At 53.5% G+C, this 22481-nt stretch overlaps 1 protein-coding gene across 1 annotated transcript; it reads right to left on the bottom strand.

Moving 5' to 3' along the window:
• Positions 1–606: 606 nt before the first annotated feature.
• SLC22A8 (solute carrier family 22 member 8) lies at positions 607–20760 on the bottom strand. Its single transcript, XM_068978401.1, has 10 exons — positions 20425–20760; positions 7660–7763; positions 6961–7115; positions 6065–6233; positions 3697–3820; positions 3384–3499; positions 2144–2358; positions 1125–1233; positions 785–988; positions 607–706 (listed from the first exon to the last, which is right to left on the bottom strand). Exons 1-10 carry the CDS (start codon positions 20758–20760, stop codon positions 607–609), a joined length of 1632 nt encoding a protein of 543 aa, XP_068834502.1.
• Positions 20761–22481: the final 1721 nt, after the last annotated feature.

The raw sequence follows: 22481 nt of genomic DNA, 5'->3' as shown, positions 1-22481 counted from the left end.
TGTGGCATGTTGTTACAGCCATCAGAATAGACTAATACAGGCTTGGTGTATACACACCTCGGTATGCTCAAACTACACGCACGTGTTCACATCAGCCCAGCTCACACACACATATATACCCGCACCCGCATGTATCTGGCATGTACATGCCAGTGTGGATGAACAGAATTGCATGCTCACATGTCTACACTGGGGCCTTCCCCCTTTTCACCCCCGTTCCTGAGCAGCAGGGCTTGAATTCTTCATTGCCATTTATTGAAACCTCTTGTTGAAGAAAGGGGTGGGCACAAGAAGGGGAAGGGGGTGGAAACAATGAGGGAAGTGGCCAGTGGAGAAGGGCTGGACAGAATGGCAGGGTCTGGGCTGCGGAGAGGGTGAGGGCAAGGTGGGGTGTGCAAAGGCCTGTGGCCAAACCTTTGAACTGGCCCGGGCTGGGGAGGGGGCTCTGGCGGTGGTGGAGGTGACTCCTGCAAGGTCTCAAAGGACTATGTCCTAAGAGCATGGATGTGCCCAGGCTCTCCCCAAGGTGTCCTCAGAGCCCAGAGACAGGCAAGGACCTGGCTGGGATTTGTTTGTGGAGGGCAGGGAAACGAGGGTCTGTTGCCTTCAGCTGGAGCCCAGGCCCGGCTCATGAGGCTGCAGAGGGATCCTCTGGGATGCCTTTTCTGCTTCTGGCTCCTGCTTTGATTCCTTTGCCCGCAGGGACCTAGGGAAAGAGAACTCAGGCAAAGCCCTGGGCTTCCCTGTGGAGGAGGACTGCTGGCGCCAGAGGCAGGGGACTGACCAGTTTTCCACGTCCTCAATAGTCTCTGGCAAGGGCCGATTGAGTGTCTCAGGCAGGAAAAGGGCTGCGCTGCCTCCCAGGAGGGCGATGCTCCCAAAGATGACGTTGGGGATGAAGGGTTTCAGCTCCGCCGTGATTTTCACCAGGGGGGCTGTCATGCTTCCCACACGGGCCCACATATTACTTATGCCCATACCTGTTTGCCTGGGAGAGTTCAGAGCAGAGGTTGGCAGCCTGTGCATGCATTCTCAGAGAGCGGCTCTGGGACCCCTGGATCAGGTCCACGATTCCACCTGCCCCTGTATCCTTTGGGTGGGCCGGCCCCATGCCCAGCACCTACCGAGTGACTGTGGGGTATAGCTCGCTCGTGAAGAGGAAGAGGCAGCTGAAGGAGCCTGATAAGCATCCCTTCCCAAACACAGCCAGCACTGTCCTCAGGGTCATCAAGTCTGCAGAGGAAAGAAAACAAGGTGAATCTTTGGGCTCAGGAGTCCCCAGGTGTTCTCACTCCTCGGAGACCTCCTCTCTCTTTTAGTTTTGGTTGCTGGGAAGCTCAAACTTAAATCCAGCTAATAGCCCCTCTGCTATTCCCAGGGCTGTGTGGGCTTCTGTCCTGTTGCCTTTGGGTCTTTCCCTGACTCTGATTCCCTGTTTTCATAGTTTATTGTATCTTTTTAGTCCAGTTCCTTTGGGAAGATGTTGGTGTATTAACCCGTGTGTGCATCTGTGCTAAGTAGCTTCAGTCATCTTTGACTCTTTGTAACCCCATAGACTGTAGCCCATCAGGCTCCTCTGTCCCTGGGATTCTCCAAGCAAGAATACTGGAGTGAGTTACCATGCTCTCCTCCAGGGGATCTTCCCGACCCAGGGATCGAACCTGTGTCTCTTACGTCTCCTACAACGGCAGACAGATTCTTTACCACAAGCTCCGCCTGGGAACCCCCTCCCCACCCCCACCACACATAAACATCAATATAAAGTAAAATTGGCTTTTCCAAGGTCATAGTGAAGTAGGCTGCAGAGTGTTTCTTGGTCACTGGGCTCTGACATTTCCCCATCCAAGCTCGTTTTCTGCAACCAAGTCACTCAGGCCATGCAACTCCTCATGCAGTGCAGACACCACCGTACTCTGCCCTGTCTGAGTCAGGTCTGGAAAGGACCTTCGATAGCATCTAGCCCACCTGAGTTACTTTCTAGATGAGAAACCTGGGCCCCAGAGAGCACAGGGCGCTGCGGAAGGTAAGAGAGAGGCAGATCCCACAGAACTGGAGTCCCTGGAACCTTACTCCCAGCCTGTGAGGCCCACAGATGTAGGCCAGCCTCTCTCAGAGGGTTCTGGGGGTAGTGCCAGCGTCTCACCTGCAGGCACAAAGATGAGAGACAGGATGCACCCTCCTGCCAGGAGCAGAAGAGCAGCCTCAGTGGTGTGCCGGCCCAGATAGCTTATGGCCAGCATGGTGATGAACTTGGCTGGGACGTCGACCCCCCCAAAGATGAGCTGGAGGATGTAGAGGTTAACTCCAAATTCCTCCACGCCCATAGCCAAACTGTAGTAGGCAAAGCCGGTGGAAAACCTGAGGGGCAGAGAGTGATCGGTTATGACCCACAGCCAGCTGGAGGCCTCTCCCCATACCGCTCATTGGGTCAACAGGATGATGAAGAGTTTCCTTTCTTGTTCCAGCAGTGCAGACACCACCGTACTCTGCCCAGTGAATTGGTAGGGTCTGCTTCAGTGCCATTTTGAGGCTTCTGAGATCCGTCTGGGCTCAGTGAGAACGTGCTGGGATTGATTGGTTATGTCTGACATGGGCGTGGGTTACAGTAGGGCGACAACGGCCATATAATTGACTCCAGAGAATATTGATCCTGGCGGGGGGTGGGGGGGGAGTGCGGGGGAGGGGGGAGGGGGGACTCTTGGAGACCAAAGGAGGCAGCAAATGATCTGTTTTGGTTGGGTAATGGTCTAGCACTCCGAATGGGGGAGGAGAACGTCCCCAGGGCTGTGCTCATGAGTGAGATGCCTCCTGTCTCCCTCTCAGAGCTGTGGGAGTCCTCTTTGAGGGGAAGCATTCCTGGACACAGTGAATCCTTTCCACGTGGTGATGGCCAGGATGGAGAAGGGACTCAGAACGAGGCTGCGGAAAGGGCTTTGAAGGCGTGGTGGGATGGCGGGCAAAAGAGAAGATTCAGGAGAAATATGATTTCTGTTGCTAAATCTTGCAGCCCTGAGCGCCAGCCTTGTTCTGTGGGGTCCCAGAGAGCAGAGCTGCACCAGTTGGGGGTGGGGGGCAAGAACACAGGGGCACAGCTCACATTGTGAGATATGAGCTGGTGAAGGGGTTTGAAGCACCTGCCTTGTGGGTGAGGTGGGTGTGACTCCAGAGGAAAGCAGACCCTGATGGCTGGACCTGTCTGTGGGGCAGGGATGAGAGAGATTTCTGGGGCTGAGGCTGGGCTGGGGCAGCCCCAAGGAGGGGATACCTCTACTCTTCTTGCAGGTATTCAGGCCTTGTCTGTAGGTGAGCCTGTCAGAGGCCTTGTTCATGATGCCTACTCGGCAGAGGTGCTGGGGTGTGGGCAGGGAGGGGTGGTGGGTTACCAGGCCAGGGAAAGACAGAAGGTCATTCGGCGCAGGATGGGTGTCCGGAACAGGTCAGCTACGCTGCGCTTGGCCTTGGCCAAGGCCACTTCTTTCTGCGTGTTGAGTTTGATCTCCTTGGGGGCAGAGGAAGGGGAGGGGTGCCATTAGTGACCAGCTGGTGGGCAGCAGGAAGAAGAAAGGGCAGTGCAGGCCTGGTGGCTTTAAAGAAGCTTGCTTAGCTCATCAGAAGTAGGCTGGTGGGCGGAGGAAATGGAGGCAAGAGGAAGAGGATAGCTCAGTAGCAGAGCCTGGGTTCCCCCTCAGCCTCTACCTCCAGGCTGAGCTTCTGTCCTTCCTCCTTCTTCCCATTGAAGGCTGCCACCTGCCGGAGTGTCTTCAGGGCCTTGGAGGATCTTCCAGACAGGACCATCCAGCGGATGGACTCTGGCTGCCACCTGAGGGCCAGAAGCAAGTCACAGTGTCTCCCCGCCCCCAACCTCCCAACGCCAGAAGCTCTCTTGAGAGGCTGGAAAGAGATTATGCGCCAGAGTCAAGGGCAAGGAAGGAGGCCCAGAAACCTGAGTTGCCTTACTACAGATTTCATGGAATTTAAACTTGGCCAAGCTTTGCACCTGGGCTGCCTGTAGCCAACACAAATTCCAGAGATCTCTTCTTCCCTTTCCAGAAGAGCCTTTCCCCTACACACCCTCCCACCCCCCTTGCAACTTGGGTTGTTTGTTGTCCTTGGGTGTCTTTCTGAGCTAGGACCCTTGAGTCCTAGGCCAAGGCAGGTGGGGCCTGGGGAAGGGACGGCACTTTCGAGACTGGACGGCTAGAGGGTCTTGCACGTTCATGCACCCAGCCTTCCTTGGGCCAAATTCCAGGTCCTAGGAGAAGGTTGGGGCAGAGCTACAGCCCCAGGACATCTTAGGAAGGGGGTTAAGTGCTAAGCTCAGGGTTGTGGTCCAGGGAGTGAGTCCAAGTACTCTTTGATTCTCCCTGCAAAAGGCCAACTCTGCTGGGTGCAGGGGGTTTGCAAGAGCAGCAGGGGAGCTTGGGGTTGGCAAGTGTGTGGCCAACCTCACTCTCCCCCACCCCTGGGGTGTCCTTTTGGGGTGAGTTCATTCTGAAGCATCCCCGAGGATCACTAAGATGAAGAGAAATGCAGGAGGCAGAGGTGTGGGGAGACGGGAGGGATGCTTGGAAAAGTCTCATCCCAGGTGGGGTCTGCTCTGGCTGTGGCCCCCACAGGCACCCAGGACCTGGCTCCAGTGAGACCCTCTGGGGAGTGGACACTGGTCTCCTGGCCTCAGACCTTTGGTCCAGCTGGTAGTGGCAGCCTACTGGGCCCATTGCTACCTGCCCTTCTGGTCGTGTGGTCTTGTTTCTGCCCTGAGAGTCTTCTCAGCCTGCACCTACCAGAATGATCCATGACTTCCTCCCAAACCCCATAGCCAGGGTCTAGATTCCATCCTCCTCTTCTGGAAAATAATGACAATTAGTGAACCTTTCTGTGGACCAGGCTCTGGGTGAGAGGCATTAGTATCTCCACTTTGCCTAGGAAAATCTTGAGGCTTAGAATGGGTGAAGCTTGTCTCAAGTCACACAATGAAGGGGCCTGCTGACCCTTATTTTGCCTCCTGACTCTCAGCTCCCATCCTAGGCTGTGGACATGCCCAGCTTCACCCCAGACCCTCCAACTGTCTCTCTCACTGCAAGATTGTCCATCTGCCTGCGAGCTTATTTTCATTTTCAAATGGAGGCCCCATTCCAGTCCTGTGTCTTTTTGTGCAACCTTCGGAGATTGCTTCACCTCATTGAGCCTCTGTTTACTCATCTGTAAAATGGGAATACTGATGCACCCGTCACACATAGATGCTGTAAGCATCAGGATGATGTGGACTGATGTCCAGAACAGGGCCTCGCATATAGTAAACTCTGGATAAAGGGTTCTCCAAGACTTCATTTCTGCTCCTGAGTTTGTTCAATATTTCCTATGCTTTGGGTCCTGCTATCAACTACCACCCACAATTTGGTTTCCTATCTTCATCATTGAATCAGACACCTTGATCTTCCCAGGTTCTCAAGTTGGAGCTTTCTTTTCCTTTTTTTTGGCCACACTGTTCAGCATGTGGAACTTCCCCAACCAGGGATGGAACCCGTGCCCCCTGCAGTGGAAGCACTTCCCACCAGGGAAGTTCCAGCTTTCCTTTATACCTCAAATCCAGGAGTCCCCAAACTCTACGGACTTTTTCCTTCAAAATGCCCCAAGCCCCACTTTCCCCAAGTCACCTCCCCCTGTCTCTCATCCCCCCTCCCTCGCCGGGTGGGTGTGTCCTTCTGTGTGACTGTGTCACAGACAAAAGTTTGGTCAGGCCTTTCAGCACCCTAGGCATCTTCAGAGGCATTCTCTGTTCCTCCATGTGAAGCTGAGGCCTCTCTGCTTTCTGGCCTGCCCCCCTTCCAACCACATCAACTTACCCTCGTTTTCTACTGCCCTGTGTCCGCCCCCCACCGACCCCGGGCGCTCCCTCCAGAGGCACACCTCTGTGAGCAGTTCCTCCTCCAAGGAACCCCCTTCCTGACCGTCTCAGGGTGTCTCAGGACAGACAGAATCAGCCAGCCTGGTCAGGCATGAGCTCCTCCTATTTGATCCCAGCAGGCTCAAGGAGGGGCGCTGAAGAAGAGGGGCCACATACCAGGACAACAGGAAGAAGGCGAAGAAGGGAATGGACACGGTTAGCTGGAGCCAGCGCCACTGGGGAATGGCATAGGCCAGGCCAGGCAGAATGAACTGTCCAAAGGTGTAGAAGTAACCGACCAGAATCGACTTGACGGCCCGCATCCGGGTGGACACCCACTCGACATCTGCAGGAGGAGCCCAAGGACCTGGTTAAGACCCTTGTGGGTCCTGGGCACCTCCAGAGAAGGGGTATCAGTTCCTGTCCCCTACTGGCCGCTTGATCTGACCCTGACCCTAAAGTTTCATCACCCCCATTTTAGAGATGCTATGACTGAGGCTCAAGAGGCAGGACTCAAATGTAGGTTTGTCTGATTTCCAAGCCCACATTTTTTTTTTTTAATTTGACTGTGTTAGGTCTTGGTGGCAGCACATGGGATCTTCCTTGAGGCGCGCAGGCTCTCTAGTTGTTGTGCTTGGGCTCCAGAGCACTGGGCTCAGCAGTTCCAAGGCATGCGGGATCTTAGTTCCCTGAGCAGGGATGGAACCCATGTCCCCTGCATGGCAAGGTGGCTTCCTAACCACTGGACCACCAGGGAAGTCCCCCTAAGCCACGTTCTTGACTGCCTCTCCAGCGGCAGATGAGTTCCCTTGTTTTTAATCTACTTGTGTGTGTGGACTGAACGAGACCATGTACCTGGCAGGTGCCAGGCCAGGGTAAGTCCTGTGTATTGAAGCTGCTGCCATTATGCTTGTTTTGTTCAGAGTGGGCCTCTGGGGTCCTGAGAGGGGTAGTGCCTGGCTTGACCAAGGCCACCCGGTGCCTGTGGCTGAGCCGCACCCAGACCCCACTCTCAGCTTCAGGCTGGCTGCTTCCCAAATTCTTGTTCCCTGCCCCTTCCCCCTGTGGCTCACTCAAGATGGCGGTGCTCAGGGTAATGCCTGAGATGCCGAAGCCACACAGGAAGCGGAAGACTGCGTAGGTGGGGAAGGTGGGGCTGAAGGCTGCGCCTGAGCCGCTGGCCGCCAGCAGCAGGTAGCTGCAGGTCAGGATGGGCTTGCGGCCAAACCTGCAGCTCGAAGAAGAAGAGGGATGTTAGTGGCTGTGAGCCAGCCAAGGAGAGTGACTCTGCAGGCCTCAGGGCAAAGGGCTGGACCCCACCCCTCCACCTCCCAAAGGGCCAGGCAGGGCATGTAACTCCCTCCTGGGACAGAGCCTTGCTGGTAATTGCTATTTTTGTTGACAAGTTTGCAGTTAGATGTTTGAGTTAATGAGTGATCTCCTTTACCCCCAGCTTAGTTGCCTGAACAGGGTTCAAAGGACCACTCCTCTCCAAGCCATTCATCTGTCCACCTCCATGGCCACACAGTGGCTACTGTATCTGGACACCTTGAGGCTGGGGCCCCAGCTCTGGGGAGGCTGGAAGACTCAAGTTGTAGAGGTTTGAGGGCAGAGGGTAGGCAGTGGCCCTGGAAGGGGCTGGCTGCACAGCAGGGGCCCTCTCACCCACCTCCCCCAGCTCTTTGCCTCTTTGGGAGTGCATGGGTGGTACAGAGAGGGGGTGAGTGGGTCTCCATGCGTTGGGACCCCACTGCAGGGCCCCCGCATCTCACCTGTCAGACAGGGCTCCCAGCATGAGCCCACCAATCAGTATGCCCGCCATGAAGATAGACTGGGCCAGCTCCTTCAGTTTGTTGGAGTTGCACACCAAGTCCCACTACACGGGAGAGAGAGAGGGCCAGGCAGCTCAGTCCAGCCCACTCAGCCTGGGCCCCGCATGTGTGCTTGCTGTCCCAGCGCCCTTGCTTGGCTTCCCCTAGCTTAATCCCCTTCAGCCTGGCCCGGGGCTCCTTGGGTCCCTGCCCTGTGGCTGTGAAAGGAGAACGGCCCTTCCGCTCAGTTCGGCTGTCATACACCCAGGTCTGTTCTCAAGCTCTGCAGCCTCAGCTGAGTCCAGTGGCTCCCTGTGTGTCTGCTCCCCAGCCTCTCACACTCAAGGCGGGTCCCTCTGCCTGCACCGTCTCTCCTTCAGGGGACGTTCCTCCAGCCCACACCTTCATCTCTCCTTCTCTCTCTGCCTCTCCAGACTCCTCCCCACCTGCGTTTGCATGTGCTCCAGTCTCTCCATCTTAGAGCACTCTTCCCTTCCACGTTCACTCCATTTCTCTGTTCTCTTCAAAGCCAAATCTCAGGGACAAGGAACCCCCCTTGCTGTTACCCGTCCTCATGTCCCACTCATTTCCCAAGTCTGTCCCCACCATGCCACTGAAACTCTGCTCCCCAAACCCAGTGGAACCTTCTGGGTCCCAACCTGACTTCCCTTTGGCAGCCCCTGACCCCGCTGACCTCTCCCTCCCTCTGGTCTCCCTTCTTTATCTCCTCTGTGCTCTCCTTTCTCTCTATCCCTCGAGGGTTCCCCAGGGCTCCTCTTGGATCTTCCTCTTTTTATTCACTTTCCGAGGAAGTATCATCTGCTTCTGTGATTTCAATGACTATTTTATGGTGAAGACTCCAAATCCCTCTCTTTAGCCCAACCTTTCTTCTGCCCTTGAGACCCAACATTTAGCTGTCTACTTGAAATCTCTATCTGGAAGGTAGCATCAATGACACTTGTTACCCGCTCCCTGTAAGGTGGGAACCACAGTGATTGGTAGCCTTTTTTGACTCCTTCCTAAATGGCAACCCACTCCAGTACTGTTGCCTGGAAAATCCCATGGACAGAGGAGCCTGGTAGGCTGCTTAGTCCATGGGGTCACTAAGAGTCGGACATGACTGAGTGACTTCACTTTCTCCCATGTTACAATTGCTTGATCCTTCAGTTTCTAACTTTTTAATGTTTCCTTCTTTTTTTTCTGTCTGCCCCAGCAGCATGTGGGATCTTAGTTCCCTGAATGGAATCAAACCTGTGCCCCTGCAGTGGAAGCACAGTCTTTTCCACTGGATCACTAGGGAAATCCCTTAATAGTTCTTGAATCTGGATTCTTCTATTTCCACTACTGCTGTCTCAGTGCAGACACCACCCTCTTATGCTTGGATTAAGAACAAAAGTCAATATTTAATAGAAATAAAAGTAATGGGACCTAATGTAATTTACAAGCTTTCGCACAGCAAAGTGAAGTCGCTCAGTCGTGTCCGACTCTTTGCGACCCCATGGACTGTAGCCTATCAGGCTCCTCCCTCCATGGGATTCTCCAGGCAAGAGTACTGGAGTGGGTTGCCTTTTCCTTCTCCAGGGGATCTTCCCAACCCAGGGATTGAACCCAGGTCTCCCGCATTCCAGGCAGACGCTTTAACTTCTGAGCCACCAGGGACGACAAAGGAAACCATAAACAAAATGCAAAAATAGCTTATCAGGTCAGTTCAGTCGCTCAGTGGTGTCTGACTCTTTTTGACCCCATGAATTGCAGCACGCCAGGCCTCCCTCTCCATCACCAACTCCTGGAGTTCACTCAGACTCACGTCCATGGAGTCAGTGATGCCATCCAGCCATCTCATCCTCTGTCGTCCCCTTTTCCTCCTGCCCCTAATCCCTCCCAGCATCAGAGTCTTTTCCAGTGAGTCAACTCTTGCATGAGGTGGCCAGAGTACTGGAGCTTCAGCTTTAGCATCATTCCTTCCAAAGAAATCCCAGGGTTGATCTCCTTCAGAATGGACTGGTTGGATCTCCTTGCAGTCCAAGGGACTCTCAAGAGTCTTCTCCAACACCACAGTTCAAAAGCATCAATTCTTCGGCACTCAGCCTTCTTCACAGCCCAACTCTCACATCCATACATGACCACAGGAAAAACCATAGTCTTGACTAGACGGACCTTTGTTGGCAAAGTAATGTCTGTGCTTTTGAATATGCTATCTAGGTTGGTCATAACTTTCCTTCCAAGGAGCAAGCATCTTTTAATTTCAAGGCTGCAATCACCATCTGCAGTGATTTTGGATTTAGAAACCTGTATGCACCGTCAGGAAGCAACCGTTAGAACTGGACATGGAACAACAGACTGGTTCCAAATAGGAAAAGGAGTACGTCAAGGCTGTATATTGTCACCCTGCTTATTTAATTTGTATGCAGAGTATGTCATGAGAAACGGTGGACTGGAAGAAACACAAGCTGGAATCAAGATTGCCAGGAGAAATATCAATAACCGGATAAGCAGATGAGACCACCCTTATGGCAGAAAGTGAGGAGGAACTAAAAAGCCTCTTGATGAAAGTGAAAGAGGAGAGTGAAAAAGTTGGCTTAAAGCTCAACATTCAGAAAACGAAGATCATGGCATCTGGTCCCATCACTTCATGGGAAATAGATGGGGAAACAGTGGAAACAGTGTCAGACTTTATTTTGGGGGGCTCCAAAATCACTGCAGATCGTGATTGCAGCCATGAAATTAAAAGATAGGTTATGGACTAGAATAAAATTTTGCAAATGATGAGACTGACAAGGACTTCATTTTCAAAATATATGAACAGCTCATACAACTCAATAACAAAACACAAACAACCCAATCGAAAAATGGGCACAAGATCCAAAGAAGACATCCAGTTGGCCAACAGGCACATGAAAAGATGCTCCAACATTGCTAATTATTGAGAAATGCAAACCAAAACTGCAACGAGGTATGCATCATTAAAAGGTCTACAAATAACAAATGCTGGAAAGCGTGTGGAGAAAAGGGAAACCTCCTACCTCATTGGTGGGAAATTAAATTGGTGCAGCCACTATGGAAAACAGTATGAGGATTCCTCAAAAAGCTAAAAATAGAGTTGCCACATGATTCAACAATCCCACTCCTGGGCATTTATCTGGACAAAACTGTAATTCAAAAAGATACATGTACCCCTTCATAGCAGCACTATTCATAGTAGCCAAAACATGGAAGCAACCTAAATGGCCATTGATGGATGGATAAAGAAGACATAGTATACATATACAAGGAATACTACTCAGCCGTAAAAAAGAACGAAACAACGCCATTTGCAGTAATACAGATGGACTTAGAGATGATCACACTCAGTGAAAAATCAGAAAGAGAAAGACAGATACCATATGATATCACTTATATGTGGAATCTAAAATCTGACACAAATGAAGTTGTCTACGAAACAGAAGCAGACTCATAGACAGAGAGAACAGACTTGTGGTTGTGGAGGGAGGTGGGGAAGAGATGGGTGGGGAAGAGATGGATCGGGAGTTTGTGATTAGCAGATGCAAATTATTATATAAAGAAGGGATAAACAGCAAGGTCCTACGGTAAAGCACTGTATATTCAATATCTTGGGGTAAACCACATGGAAAAATATGAAAAAGAATGTATATATGGAGAAATGAGCCATTTTGCTGCACAGCAGAAATTAACGTGCATGCTGTGTGTGCTAAGTCGCTTCAGTCGTGTGGGACTCTTTGCAACTTTATGGATTGAAGCCCACGAGGCTCCTCTGTCCATGGGTAACACAACATTGTAAATCAACTATATTTCAATAAAATAAATTTTAAAAAGAATAGCATGTATTGAGGGCTTGCTCCACACTGGGTACTGTCTTTTCATGCCTTAGTTTTTTCAGTCGTCACAAGAACCTTATGGTGTAGAGTTGCTGTCATCTTCATCTGACAGTTGAGGAACCTGAGCCCAGAGAGGGTTATCAGGACAACCCTCTGATGGCCTTTGGCCTCAGTCCTTCCTATTCATTCTTTCCAGGGTGGCTTTCTGAAACACCACTCAAATCAGGTTGCTGCCTTGTCCAGAGTACTCTCTGGCTTTCTCCTGCTCTCTGGTTAAACAGAAAGCTCTATTAACACAGATTTATGTAGCCCTCCAGCTCTGACTCCTGCCCACCTGTCTGGCCTAATCTCCTGCTAATCCCCGACACGCACCCTTGGTCCAGTCATCCCGAATTACTTGTGTAATGAAGCGAAGAATCTCATTTGCTGGAAATGCTGCATGAAAATGTTTTGGATGTGAAACAGTGTGGGGAAAGGACCACGCACCCCAGGGAACTCTTTTCACTTTCTTCGCAGGAAGCGAGGGAGTTTGGGGAAGGGCGAAGCCTCCAGATCCTCCAGCTGACTCTGAGTGGCTGGCACTGGCCCGCAAACCCAGTGGGCTCATTCTGGCTGGAAAGAGAGCCTGCAAGGTGTGTGTATGGGAGTGTGGAAGAGGGAAAAGAGTAAAGAGGAAGTGAGGGGGTGTGCAAGGAGTAGGCCAATGGGTGTCTAGAGCGGGTTCTGGTACTGTGTGGGCTCTGCGGTTTTAACCGGGTTACACTAGTGATTCTGTAGGAGCTTCAGGCTCTGGTGTTCCTCTCTGCTTTTGTGCTTATCTTCCCTTATTCTAGCAAGGTTGTCAGCCCTTTGAAACACGTCAAGATCATCTAACTCCGAGTGCTGGGAACATGTTTTTCTGGGTGCCTGACACAAGCAGAGAGTCGGCAAATATTTGTGAAACAGACAAATGTCTGAGAAGCACATCCAGACTCCCAGTGTCCTCATTCCTTCTTCCATGCTTCTGTCCCCTCCTCTAAGAGGACACAGGTCACACAGCGTGATGCCTGCCTATGTACTGCCATAACTTTGCCGAGGGCAGAGGTGTCTTGTTGGAGGACTCTTTATCCCTAGCAGCTAGCAGAGTAGTTGGTGCACAGAAAATGTCAATATTTGTCCAAGGAATAATCAGTGGGGACTGCCCTGGTGCCTCAGTGGTTAAAGCATCTGCCTGCAATGTAGGAGAGGTGGGTTCGATCCCTGGGTTGGGAAGACCTCTTAGAGAAGGGAACGGCAACTCACTCCAGAATTCCTGTCTGGGAAATCCCATGGAGGGGCTCCAGTTCACGGGGTCACAAAAGAGTCGGACATGACTACGTGACTAAACAACAACAACAACATACTTATTTTACTGATGAGACCCAGAGCACAAACAGTAACCTGCAATTGGAGGGGGCTGACACCCAGCTTCTATCTAGCCCTTGGCATGGCCTGGGCTGGCCTCTTGCCTATCAGCTTTTGGCAGCTCCACATAGAGATTTTGCTCCCAATATCATATCCACCGTTCTTGGCCTTCTTTTTCCTTTCTTGGAATGATTACTCCTTAGGGAGCTGAGTTTAGGAAGGGAAGAACAGGAAGCCCACTGCCATGTCTTCCTGAGTGATGTATAACCAGAAAGGTGGTGGAAGGAAAACAGAGGGCCTACTATGCTCAGAAGCAAGCTTTTCAAATGATGCCATACGAATCCTATGAAGTGGGTATTATCCTTATCTCCAGTATATCGACAAAGAACCTGAGGCTCAGAGGGTAAGCAACTTGCCCAAGTACAGCTCGGTTCATTTCAAGGCAGAGACCCACACTCAGGTCTGTGGACCCCTAGCTAGTGCCCTTGACCGCCGCTCCCTGATGTGTGCTTTGCTCTGAGTCCCGAGCTGCCAGAGGAAGGCTCAGTGCAGGGAGCTGTGGCCGTGGGCCACCGTAAGACACTAGCGTGGGATGGGTCAGAGTCTTCGCTGGGGAGGTGGCTGAGGCCAGAGCCAAGTGCGCTGGTCTGACTTCAGGCTCAAAGGGTGAGGGACAGGCTCAGGAGCTGGAGTGGCAGCAAAATCACGGGCCAGGAGGCCCCTCAGAGGACAGAGTAGGAGGCGTATCATAAAAGGTCAGGGCAAACAACCGTGGTCAGGGCGACCTCAGAAGAGGCCAAACTCGGGGAGAAATGCAGTCTGAATGACGTCTTGACTGCAGCCTGTGAGACCCACGCAGAGCATCCAGTTACGCGGGACCCAGATTTTGACCCTTGGAAACCGTGAGATAATATCTGTGTGTTGGTTTCGGGGGAAAAAAAAAAGTCAGGGCAAGCCATGGGCGATCAAGGAAGGATGGGGCTCCTGCTGGGTCTGTATGGACTGACTCTGCCAGGGGACCGCACACATGGTCCATACTTGCTGCTGCTGCTAAGTCGCTTCAGTCGTGTCCAACTCTGTGCGACCCCATAGACGGCAGCCCACCAGGCTCCCCCGGCCCTGGGATTCTCCAGGCAAGAACACTGGAGTGGGTTGCCATTTCCTCCTCCAATGTGTGAAGTGAAAAGTGAAGGTGAAGTCGCTCAGTTGTGTCCGACCCTCAGCGACCCCATGGACTGCAGCTTTCCAGGCTCCTCTGTCCATGGGATTTTCCAGGCAAGAGTATTGGAGTGGGGTGCCATTGGTCCATACTTACCCCAGAGAAAAGACAGGGGGAACACACTTCCCTAGACTGGGGGCCCTTTAGACCCAGTCCAGAGCTGGGGAGAATTGCTATGGCTCTATCTACTCTTGGGCCTCTAATAGAACCAACCCTGGGACACAAGGGCCAGAGGGCCAGGTACCTGGTAAGACTCTGAAGGGTTTGGGTCTTCAGCCCTGTTCCTTAGTAGCTGTGTGCTCCTGGGCCAGTTACTTAACCTCTCTGTCTCAGTCCCCTTATCTGTGTGTGTGCTAAGTCACTTCAGTCGTGTCCGACTCTTTGTGACCCCGTGAACTGTACCCTGCCAGGGTCCTCTGTCCATGGGATTCTCCAGGCAAGAATACTGGAGTGTGTTGCCATTCCCTTCTCCAGGGGAACTTCTTGACCCAGGGATCGAACCTGAGTCTCCCTCATTGCGGGCAGATTCTTTACCGTCTGAGCCAATGGGCGTAATACTAATACTTACTTCTCAGACTTGTAATGAAAATAAAGAAGGAAGAGCACCCGGCACTATACTGGGGCAAACAGTTGGCCCTGTATGGAATAGCTGTTTTATTATTATTGTCACAGGTCATTGTAAAGCCTGTGCTCACAGGGACATGCAATGCAACAGAAAGGGCATGGATTCTGGAGTCAGGACCCCCAACCCTCTTGCTGTGAAGGCTTGACTTCACCCTCATGGCTGTGAGAATCACCTTTTTGATCTGAGCCCAGTGTATTCTTCTGTAAAAAGGGGTGACAGCCACAGCGCTCAGTCGCTCAGTCGTGTCCGACTCTTTGCAACCCCATGGACTGTAGCCCACCAGGTTCCTCTGTCCATGGAATTCTCCAGGCAGTACTGCAGTGGGTTGCCATTTCCTGACCCAGGGATCCCAAGTCTCTTGCGCCTCCTGCCTTGGCAGACAGATTCTTTACCACTGCGTCACCTGGGACGCCTGACATTCACAGTGGCCACAAAAGAAGATTTGAAGGGTTGCAAAAGAAGAAATGCAAAGTACCAGCCCAGGGCCCTGCACAAAGTAGGTGCTCGTGGAGCACTCAGTGACCCTGGAGAGCCCATGGGATGGCTCCAGAACTCCTCCTGCCTAGGATCAAAGTTTCCTAGGTGAGGGCTGCCATGGAGGGTGTCACACTGGCTCAGACATGTGGCTGGGGTGGGGCCCCCTGATCTTTACCCGGGAGTCAGATTGGAGGCTAGGACAGGGGAGATGATAGGAGGGGTGCCCAGGGCAGGGTCTGGGGTGAGCAAGTAGGGGTGAAGCAGGAGCTCAGCTGGAGACAAGAGATGGACAGGTGGCCTGGGCTGTGGGCAGCCTGGGGATTCGGAGGTTGAGATGGAGGAAGACCAGAGACTCAGCAGGGTAACCTCACAGAGGGAGACCCACTTCTGGGGGACCACTGAGCAGCTTCTCTGCTTCTCCAGCTGCTGACTTGGGGCCTCCAGGGACCTGTGTGGGCGACAGAATTTCTGTGGCCCCGGAGAGAGGACAGGAAAACTCCAGGCCCAGAGAGCAATCACAGGGGCCTCAAAGGGGAGGGCCTGGCCATCCAAGGCCAGACCCAGGCCTTCAGGAGCCCCCAGGCTGAGCTGGGCACCCACAGGTCTGGGTTCTGTGGTGTGAAAGCTGTGGCCTATGGCTCCTGTCCAGGGAACCCAGAAACCACAACCCACACGCCCCACACTCTCCAGACTTCAAAGAAAGGCCTTTGTTTCCTCTTAATGTGCTAGTAAAGCTCCTTCTGAAAAATTCCAACCTGGTCTCTGCTGAACCCAGAGAAAGGAATGTGCGGTCACCTCTGCCAGGGGAGCTTATGGGATCAGAGTGGGGGAGGGAAAGTCTCCGTGCTCCTGACTGGACCCAGCGTGGTCCTCCCACCCTCACCCCCTCCATAGGGAAGCTCCTTATGGTCCCAGTCTTCGGATGAGGGGACTGAGATGGGGAGGGAGATGACTTACCAGGGCCCCAGCTGTGGGTGTGGAGAGGGGCCCTGCGTGGAGGTTTGTGCTGGGTGGGGGCCTGGGTGAGCCTGGAAGAGCTGTGACAGCTGATTCCCATTTTGCTCTTCGAAGGGGACTAACCCCCTCCTTCTAAGGACATCTCTATTAACGACTATCACAGCAACAGCGGCGTGAACATTAGTCAAACGCCTGGCAGGCGCCGGGCCCTGTGCTAATGCTGATCTTGCATTATCTCTTTTAAAGTTCAATTGCTCTCTTACCCCATTTTACGGATGAAGAAACCAAGACTTCTGGGGTTGTAACATCCCCAGTGAACGGCAGAGTCAGGACATGAACTCTGTTGCTTGGCGCTGGCTCTCAGTCAAGCGCTGTCCACCTGGGAGATGGCCCCGTGCTTCTAAACAGGGTCACTTGGACCGAGCTGGCTGCAGACACTGCTCATGACCGCCCTCCCCCCAGGGCTGGCACCTCCAGGCCTGGCCCCCACCCTAGAGACCTACCCCTGGGTGAACCCTAGGTGCCTCCGCACAGCGGGGGCCCAGAACCCCATCCCACCGCAAGTAGGTGGAGCATGGATTTGCCATGGGCTTGAGCCACAGACAGAAAAGTCAGAGGGGTCTGACCACGCTGGGCTGCTACCAGCACTTGGTTGGGTCTGGCCACTGACTGGGCAGGGATCCCGATTGTGGGGTCTCCTGGCTGAGCATCCTCAGGGAGCCTGGGCCTGACCAGGAGAAGAGGGGCAGACCCGTGAGCCCTGGTGAAACCCTGCGCTGGGTTGGGATGTAGATTCACATGGCTCTGACTGCCGGAAGGGTGACTGGGAACTCAGCTGGCATGGATGAGAGTTGATGCTTGACTAAATACAAGACCTGCAAGGTCTGCTCTTGGCTGGGCTCCCTGAAGCTCGAGGTGTGCCCCCTGGAGGGGAAGCGGCTTCCCAACAGTCAGCACTGTCTAAGTCCCTCCTGCCGGTATGGCCTTCACCCAGCACTCAGTGAGCGCTGCCTAGCACCTAGCCCAGGGTGCAGTGGTTGGGGGGTGCAGTCCCCAGGAGCAGGGTGTAGGGGAGGGGGAGAGGGGGCTCTGGAGTCCTGCTGCCTGCGTTTGACTCTCACCTCCAGCATTTATCAGATGTAGTGCCTTGGGCCAGTAACCTGTGCCTTGCTTTCCTCCTCTGCAAAAATGGCATAGTGAAGTGAAAGTTGCTCAGTCGTGTCCAACTCTGTGCGACCCCATGGACTATATAGACCATGGAATTCTCCAGGCCAGAATATTCGAGTGGGTAGCCTTTCCCTCCTCCAGGGGATCGTCCCCACCCAGGGATCAAACCCAGGTCTCGAGCATTGCAGGCAGATTCTTTACCAGCTGAGCCCCAAGGGAAGCCCCCAAAATGACATAACCTCAGAGGGTTGTTGTGAGGATTGAATGAGTCCATATGACCAAAGTGCTTAGCGCCTTCTGGCATGGGGCGAAGAGTAAGGGGTATTATTTCATGGCTATTACTTCATTGCTCCCTGGAGGATTTTTTGTTTCCTCAGCTAGGCTCTGTGCTCTGGCTTGAGGTACAGCAAGCTGCCCATACACCCGGAAACTTAACTTACAGGTGTCGGAATATCTTCGACTGCTGTGCACTGCCCACACTTGTCCCTCACCCTCATAGCCATTCAGGTTCCAAGTCCCAGAGATTCTGACTCCCTACCCTGCCTGGTGTTTATTCCAACTGTCCCTGATGTCTGTCATCATGGTCCTGGGTCCCAAAGGCAACCGGCTCATGCGTCTCCCAGCTGCTGGACTAAAACGCTCCCTAAGCTGCTGTCCACCCTGCGGTCAGAGTGACTGCCTTAGAAGGTGATCTGAGCAGGTCACGCTCCTGCTTAACACCATTCAGTGGTTCCCATTATCTTCAGGACAGAGGCCGCACCTTCGCCTCAGCATCCAAGCCAGGCCCTCCTCCTTCCATGGCCTCCACACCCCACTGCCTGTCTCTCCAGCCTTCTTTGTCTCTTGTGGTCCTGACTGTCTTGCTCTCTTTATGCCTCTGTAACTGTGTGTTTGACACCAAGCACATTGCTCCTTTTGCCTGGGATGCACTTGCCTGCTTCAGCCTGCCCCCTAATCCCTACCCCTCCTTCACACTCAGGTGCTGCAGACTCCAGCAAGCCCTCCTGGGTTCCCCCTCCAGGCAGATTCCGTGCCCTCCTCCGGGCTCCCGGAGTACCCTGAGTTTATAAAAGCTTGTATCCATTCATTACACAAATATTTGTTTCACAGAGGACCTCTCTGTGCCAGGCACTGTTCCAGCTCCTGGGGATACAGAAAAGCAGCTGAAAACCTCTGCCCTGAGAAGCTTGCCTAACCCTACCTGGCTTCTGGTCACCCTGAAGGATGGGTCTGCCTCCCCACTGGAGGTGAGCTAAAGGAGGGCAGGCTGGCTCATGAGTTCTTTGACTTTGTGTCCTCAGTCTGATGCGTGTAGCTATCCATACATGTTGGTTGGATGTATTTCAGGCACTGTGCTTGGTTCCAGGGAGAAAAGTGCCTGTGACAGGGAGGAAGTATCTGGGACTATGACAGTCAGCAGAAGTGGTGGCTGGGAGCACGGCCCTGGGGTCAGGGGCCTTGCACTGAAGGGTCTGAAGCTGGGGGCTTCAGACCCTGCAGCTGCCTCTTACTAGTGCTACGACCTTGAACAAGCTACTTAAACTGTGCTTCGGTTTCCCCATTGCAACAATGGGCTTATCATTAACAGGAAGGTTAGAAGGGTTAATATTTATGACGCACTTAGGACAATGCCTTGCACGCAGTCAGTGCTTTATTTAGAAATAAACATTCACTAAACAAATGAATAGCAATCATAGATTCTGAACAAAGATGGCCCTGGGTTCAAATCTCTTCTCTGCCAGGTCCTAATCATATGTGATCCTGGGAAAGTCATTGAACCTGGCTGAGCCTCAGATCCTTGGTCTATGAACTGAAGGAACTAACAATACTTCTCTCACTAAGATGTCACCTCCTGGGATTCCAGGAGCCTGTGCTCATAATGTGCCCAACACAGGATGAACACCGGGTAAATACTTGGAAATGCATCTCTTCTAATGGGACAAAAGAGAGCTCTTGCCCTCAAGGGTCTCATGGTCCCCAAGGGGAGAATGAAAACATTGGCCTCTGCTCACTCTTCAGGTGCCACCTCCTCCAGGAAGCCTCCCTAGAATCCTGTGGTTCCTCTATCTTTTGTGCTGCCACAAATGCTTGCCTCCCTGTGCCTAGTATGCATTTTTCATTTTAAAATTCCAGTTCTGAAGCTGACCACCTCTATGGCACTGAAGTTTCCCTTCCTTTCTCTGAGCCTTGTTTTTTGTTTTTTTTTTAATCTGAAAAAGGAGATAGAATCACCTTCAACAGAATATCATTGCAGGGATCAGATTGTGGGAGACAGTGTCAGGCAAACACTAAGATATGCCAGGTTAGCTGTAGACCCTCAATAAATGCCAGTTTCCATTCCCCTCTCTTTATCTGACCGTAGTTTCCAGTTCACTGAAGAGCCTGATTTAACTCTGTAATTCCCAGAGATGGCAGGTAAAAGAGTCTGTGGATAAATGAGCTGTGAATGAATGGAGGTGCACACACGAGTGACTGCGAGAGTGGAGGGCATGTTTTCTGGGTCTGCTCAGGTATGTTCCAACCCTCCCCTCCATCCACCCCCTGCTCCACACACTGTTCCACCTTGAGGCCTTGGCCCAAGACGGAATTTTCCTCCTTTCCCCCATTGCCTGGCTAACTCTTGCTGGATTCTCTTATCTCAGCCCGGGGTCCCTTCTGTAGGGAAGTGCTCCCCCTACCCCCGGTCCCTGCCCCCAGCCTAGGGCTAGGCTGTAGTCTCAGGTCACAGCCTTAAGTACTTTGAAGTGGTAATCTGACATTTCCTGTGTGGTACTCTCATTAATTGATGTTAGCCCTGCTAGACTGTGGACCCCGTGGGAACAGGGACGGTGCATTTTTGAGTCCCCAGAGCTTGGCACCATGCTTGGCACAGAATGGGCTGTTTATACTCTGAATGTGAAGAGATAGGACCTTTTGGTCCTCCGCACCCAGGTCCTTCCTCCCTGCCTGCCCAGAGCTCTATCCCTGGGTCCTAGGGAGACTGGGGCCCCCACCTGCCCTCCTGTCCATGAGTGTGTGGTGGTGACTCTCAGCGGAGGGAGAGGCCAGGCCTCCGGTCATACCTCAGCCACGATGGAGTCCCTGGAGCTGACGTCATAGGTCCAGCCATCCAGGCAGGGCTCGGTGGGCCCCTGGGTGTCATTGGGCAGGCTGGCGTTGGATGGATATGCGAAACGGAGGCATGTCTCAGGCTTCCCGTTCCGGCCCATGGGGAGCACCCAGGGCCCCGCAGAGGCGTTGGGTGGTGGGCGGCAGTGGTGGGTGGGGGTGACGGCTGTGAAGATCTGCAGCAGGTTGTGGTTGGCCATGCCGAGGATGGGGAGGCCCAGCAGGACAGTGTGCAGGAACTGGAACGGCCCGTTGCTGGCCACGCGGTCCACAAGCTCGGCAAAAGTCATGGTGCTGGGCAGGATGAGCCAGGGCTGTGGGCGGGGGGCACCAGGCCGGAGAGAGGGATGTGTGCATGTGAGGTGATGGGGGGGTCGGGGGCAGGTGGATGGGTGTGGAAGCACAGGTGGGAAGGTGAGCCCAGTTGCATGTGTGAGCTCATGTATGTGGACGTCTGTAAGGACATGGGGCTCAGCTGTGTGCACCCAGGGAGTTATGTGTGGGTGAAGATGTCCCCGACTGCATGTACAGACATGGGGTCGCAGGTGTGGGGTGTGTCCAGAGTGGTGTCTGCAGAGATGGGCACAGGGAGGCTGGAGTGTCAGGGCATGACTGTGTGAGCTCGGATGTGCATGTGGGAATTGTGGGTGGGAGTGTGTGTCCAGCCAGCCTGGTCACACCTGCTGCAGGCATGGGGCAGTGCAGGCTACACCATGGGGACCAAGGGGTTCGGTCTTGGATGTGGGCCACCCAGGATGGAGGTCAGGAGTAAGTGGAAGGGTTCCTGATGGCCCTGAGCAGACACACAGGGTTGGCAGAACCCAGGTTGCCTGTTGAGAAGGTCTCCCCAAGCCCAGTGCCTCTTGCTTTTGCCTGTCTCCTGGGGCTGGCACACATAGCCGAGCAGCTGAAAGGACCCGAGCAGGTCCCAAGGGCTGAAGGGACTTGGCCAGATGCACTGAGGAAGCAGGGCCTGGTCTTTCCGGGGTCCCTGGGGGCCGGGGCATGGTGGGCCTCTGTCCCTTCTCACCTGGTAGCTGAGCCTGGCTGCTCCCTCGGGTGGGGCTGGTGGTCGCTGTGGCTGGAGCCCTGCTCTGTCCCAGATCTGGCAGCTGCTATGGTTTGGCAGTTCAGCTCCAACAAGCTGTGTTTGCGCCTTCCCCCGGGGGGGATTATATAAGGCGTAAGCTGTTTGCCCAGGCTAATGTTTGACTTTCTTTGGGGATTAATGACACCGGCAGGGGGGTGCTGTGGACCCACTAAGCCCAGCTTTCCTCAGAGGGCTGCCCCGGTAGCGGCTGGGGTGGTGGCATGGCTGAGCCAAGTGGGACTGCTGGCAGGACAGAAGGCTGGGTGGTCTGGGCGGGAGGGGTTGGGGGCTGGGGTTGCAGGGTCCGGCTTGAGTCCTGAGGGCCTAGGGTCTTCTCTGAGCTGATGGTCTGAAGAATCAGAACTGAGAAGAGCCAATGAGAGAAGTGTTACTGCCCGTGAGTGGACAGTACGCCGCTGGGCACTGGCTCCCCTTCCCTGGTGCCTCTTGGCAGGGTACATCCGGGCAGGAAATGTCACCTGTGTCTGCCCCGAGGGCTCAGGGCTGTCACCCCCAGGGCTCCTGGGGTGGTCAGGGCTGCCCATTCTGCATCTCAGACCCTGGGGAACACTTACCCCCCTTCTACCCCCATGCTCATTGGATGGGGTTTTCTTCTGATCAACTGTTTCCCTTTAAAGACAAATTGCAGTCCCTAGGGTTCTGGTTTTTTTTTTCTTTTTTCCCCTGAATATGATTTTAATTGGGCTTCCCTGGTGGCTCAGACAGTAAAGAATCTGCCTGTAACGCGGGAGACGTGGGTTCGATACCTGGGTTGGGAAGATCCCCTGGAGGGGGGCATGGTAATCCACTCCAGTCTTCTTGCCTGGAGAATCCCCATGGACAGAGCCCGGCGGGCTACAGTCCATGGGGTTGCAAAGAGTCGGACCTGATTGAGTGACTAAAATAATTATGTAGAAAATC

This window comes from Capricornis sumatraensis, chromosome 8 (genome assembly GCF_032405125.1).
Source record: "Capricornis sumatraensis isolate serow.1 chromosome 8, serow.2, whole genome shotgun sequence".
In the NCBI taxonomy this organism is placed as follows: domain Eukaryota; kingdom Metazoa; phylum Chordata; class Mammalia; order Artiodactyla; family Bovidae; genus Capricornis; species Capricornis sumatraensis.
Note: the sequence above shows the minus strand (reverse complement) of the source record. Positions and strands in the feature narration are given on the sequence as shown.